The sequence below is a fragment of the Haplochromis burtoni genome, unplaced genomic scaffold (genome assembly GCF_018398535.1).
Source record: "Haplochromis burtoni strain Fernald_Lab_line unplaced genomic scaffold, NCSU_Asbu1 Contig_613, whole genome shotgun sequence".
In the NCBI taxonomy this organism is placed as follows: Eukaryota; Metazoa; Chordata; class Actinopteri; order Cichliformes; family Cichlidae; genus Haplochromis; species Haplochromis burtoni.
Window position 1 is genome coordinate 80234 of NW_024582974.1, and position 4305 is coordinate 84538.

A 4305-nucleotide genomic window follows, 5' to 3' on the forward strand; every position below is an offset into this window, starting at 1 on the left:
GCCAGCTGTGGACCGTCAGCCAGCTGTGGACCGTCAGCCAGCTGTGGACCGTCAGCCAGCTGTGACAGTGGGAGCTTAATTGTGATTGGTTGTTACTGGCAAGCAGACGGTTTTACCAGTACATGGCTGAATCTGTTCACAGCCATATTAGATCATTCCCTCCTGCTGTCGTAGAGACACACTCTGTGACATTTACACGCGTGTTGATGCCGTGTTTAACAGTACGACCCCCGCCCTGCAGGGAAAACGTTTAGGTCCAGTTTGTCATCGGTAGTCAGCAGCAAACAGAAGGCTCGGGCTCAGCTGTCGCTCTCACGGTGACGGTCAGTGAGCCGTTGCCATGGGCCCACTGACCGTCAACCACAATGTCACAGTAACATGACAGCGCGCGGGGCTAACAGCTACCGTGGGCAGCTCTGTGCAATAACAGACGAGTCAGTGGGAAGCACCAGCAGCCTTTCAGTCACAGCGCTGTTTGCTAGTGCAATGGTGCGAAATACGCGACGGCTGAGCAGCTTACCAGCACAACGCGCTCCACCTGACTGGCCGTCGACGTCTTCGGGAGCTCCGACAGAGACCTCTGCGGATTCAGCATTTTGTCCTGGCACCACAAACAAACACCGGCCTCTCTCGCTCGGGGTGACGCCGTCTCACGGTGGCCTTTGGAAGCTCTGTTGCCTTCACTGACGTCGGATACAAGTTAAGTTAAGTTGAGCACCCAAAGAAACGGCGATAAGTTGAAATAAGAAACCAAACAAAAGCGACCACGGCACGATGCTTCGTCACGGCAGTAGTTTATAATCCGGCCTGTGATCATGTGAGTCAGACGTTATATTCCCCACGTTCACTACTGCAGTCCATAGAGTCTGTATTCCACCGGACTACCTGTGTGCTGTCGTTACACACAGACGATGCTTCTTCTCTTTAGCTTCCGCCTGCTGCATTTAGTTTGAGAGAATGAAGCTACATTTGTATTGTTTTATGACAACCACCTGAATGCAGCATCAAATTAGTCACGTGTTTAGTGCGGAGCCCTCCCATCCAACGGCTCTGGCGTAGTGGCGCCACCCACCAATCCATATCTGGCTTAAGAACTTCCGCTTGGCGTTTTCCACGCCGTTACGCAACCCACGCCTTGGTCAAACTGGACGTGACGCAGCGTCAATGCGGCGACATTCCTCGTCCTGAGAGTTGAGTCGGGAGGAGGTCACAATGAATTGTGTGGGTCATGTGACCCGCGCGACTGGAATGAGTGGACAGTTCCTGTGGAGTGCGCTGAGATTTTATGTAAGAGCGAGGGGACGTTTGCATTCACTCTTCTTGGAGGATTAGCATCACCTGCGAGGCTCACCTGCCTCCGTCACATGTCTCGCATTCACATTCATACACCTCGCTGTGATCTTGATGGCACATTTGTTTCAAGGTTATTTTCATAGAGGCTAAGCGGACTGATGGTCGCGATGTCCGCGGATTTAATAAACAAGTTTCCATAGAAAACACAGCCGTGAATCGCTCCAAGAGGATCCAAAGGTGCCAGACTGTGCCATTTAAGTGAGCAACAGTTAGTCAGGCTTTGTGAAGGTCATTCACAGTGCTGAAGTCAAAGGCGAGTAAAGCATTTATTCTTGAAGCAGGAAAAAATAAAACACCTTTTCAAGACAAATGAATGAATCCGAGTGAGAACGACGATCGTTTAGCAGAAAGTGCTTTTCTAACAGTCAAGCTCTACTAAGGTTAGATGTTAGTCTTCAACTAGCTTCAACATCCTCGTATAAACTGCAAAGCTGTTTGTCTACAGTGTTTCTTCTGTGGTTCATGTACAGAAACCTGTAAACAGACAGGCACTTTTAGCACTAGCTGAGCACTTAACGTGGAGCCGTTGTGTCTTACTCACAGGGTCCAGTTTCCTGCACAGAACAGACATTACTGCCACTGTGCATGTGCTGAACACCCAATGAGGTATTTATTAGGTGCCGTCCTCCAGCTTAAGTAGGAAGCTGCTGATCACACAGGTATTCACAGGTGAGGTAATCATCTGCAAGAGCTGGGAGCAGGAGACGGATCACCTCTAAAATACAAGGTGTGTTTAATCCATAATCACACACAGAGACATAAAGACCATCGTGGCAAAACAAAGAGTGAGTGTGTTACAACTGTAATGCATTTCAACGTCTGTATAAGGGTCACCATAACAACGGTCTACACTCATGTACAAACGAGAGGTGCATCTTCTCGAGTTCACTGAACTCGAGAGCTGGATTCTTTTGGTAAACTGGAGAAATGACAGATATCCATGTACCGACTTTGGAAACAGCAAGGAAACAACATTTTGGATGTTTCACCACTGTTTGTAGCCTCTAACAGTGGAGACTGGTGGGGGCACAGAGACAACTTACAGGTGTTAAAGGAGAAGTGGAGGGGAGGGACGCTCCCATGTTTTACTCCCCTGCAGGCAGATTTCCCCACACTGCAGTAAAAGCTGTGCTGCACAGGGGAAAGTGTGGGACAGATGGAGAGGTAATCAGGAGCATCCATCCTCTCTTCTCTACATATTCCTCTTCCTACTTCCTCCCTGCTTTCTTTCTCCTGTGTAGTTAAAGGGAGGCTTTCATGTTTTGTTTCTGGGAGAACAGGAAGAAGAAAAATACAGAGCTCTGTATCAGGGAGGTATAGAGCTGGAGTCAGAACTTAGTCTCCAAGCACAGTGACTGGTGGTGGAAACAGAAGCTTGCACATGTATTCAAATCTTTCATATCTGAGTTTAGTTTAACTGTAGAAAACCAGGATACATTTCTGACGGGTTATACATTAGTTTTACTCATTTACATTATTATAATAATACTTTGATTTAAAGGTAAAGCAGTTTCTCATGTGTGGAGCCTGTCTCAGTGAGCAGGCTGGTGACGTCAGGACTAATCGGGGAAGATTAGTGTTTTATTTGTCATTTGTAACTGACATTTCAGAGCTGAAAGAAAGACTGACTGAGAGTGCTTCCTGGGTTAAAATGCCCATAGAAGTGATCATCTATATAAAACTAAAAGGTATTCAGATCAACTGATGCATACATTTTTATACATTTTTATCCTTAGTTATCCTTTTTCAAACATGTATGTTCAGACATATCTGCCATCTTTCTCTCACAGCTACGATGGCCAAGCTGACTTTAGATTGGCTTCCCCTACAGAAGAATAATTTTGAAGTGGTTTCTGGCTGTGGTTGTTTCTAGTTTCTACTGGGACCAATCCGAACTTTCTGTTCGCTAAGCTTAACTTAGTGGCTTAGTGAACTAATATGTCTGTGAAGGTTCTCAGTCATCCAGGTCATCGTAGTCTAAGGAGCTTGGAAAGAAATGCGTCTGGACTTCTTTAAGTTGCTTGAAGACGTTTCACCTCTCATCCGAGAAGCCTCAAGACATGCTTCCCCCACACTGGATCCTCACCAATGCTGTACCCACAGGATGCTGTACCCACAGGATGCTGTACCCACAGGATGCTGTACCCACAGCGCTTCACTGTGTACTCTCACACCTGGACAACAAGAATACATAAGCAAGAATGCTGTTGGCTTCATGTGGAAACAGAAAATGGGCACAAGAACAGTTTAAGGGAGGAAAGAGTTTGATATAGTTCGGGTCACTCCCTTGGTGAGGAATGTCAAATGGATGAGAGTGACAGCGAGTAAGAGAAGATCCCAGAATGATGTCTAAAGAACAGTTAGGAGATCGTGTGTGTCTGTGTGTGTCTTTAGAGGACACTGTGATGTAAGGAGCCAGGATGTCGTTCCACGCAGAGCCGTCAGACACAGACACACAGAAACTTGTACAACTGCAGATACAGATGTATGCGTCATGCGTGGTGTCACACAGGTGTATTAGCCCAGGCACAGACCTGAGCCACAGCCAAGTCATTCATAAACAAATCATCTGCTGAGTTAGTGTTTGGTGGTCTGTGTGCCAAAGTATTCCTGAACCCAGTTTGCTTCACTGGAGTGTGAATGTAGGAAGTGCTATAAAAAGCAGTCTATTATTTCATTGTTACTAAACAATTATATGAAAACCAGCTTGTTTGTTAAAATAAAAATTTTGAACCAATTAGATGTTTTCTCATAAATTTACTGTCATTTTGTTACACTTAAAACACTTTATTGTCCTGAGGCAACAAACCAATTTCTGGTGTGTGTGTGTGTGTGTGCGCGTGCTGAGGGGGACTAACTTTATTGGTTTATATACAAACTGTCTCGAGCAGTACGGTGGCACGGTGGTTAGCACTGTTGCCTCACAGCAAGAAGGTCCTGAGTTCAATTCCA

The 4305-nt window shown here is 46.2% G+C and overlaps 1 protein-coding gene and 1 long non-coding RNA gene across 4 annotated transcripts in view; one reads left to right on the forward strand and one right to left on the reverse strand.

Annotated features, from left to right (window-relative positions):
• The window catches only part of rogdi (rogdi atypical leucine zipper), a 9712-nt gene extending 8744 nt beyond the window's left edge, over positions 1–968 (reverse strand). The window contains exon 1 of one of the 3 annotated variants that reach the window (XM_042214806.1): positions 521–968. In XM_042214806.1, the coding sequence (XP_042070740.1) occupies positions 521–595 (75 nt within the window). In that variant the 5' untranslated portion in view covers positions 596–968. The remainder of the gene's footprint in view (positions 1–520) is intronic. The other 2 variants (XM_005948875.3, XM_005948876.3) reach the window with 2 other exon arrangements.
• Positions 969–1439: 471 nt separating this feature from the next.
• Positions 1440–4090, forward strand: LOC106632414. Its single transcript, XR_001335788.2, has 2 exons — positions 1440–3041; positions 3144–4090. It is a non-coding gene; the product is annotated as an uncharacterized LOC106632414 (long non-coding RNA).
• Positions 4091–4305: the final 215 nt, after the last annotated feature.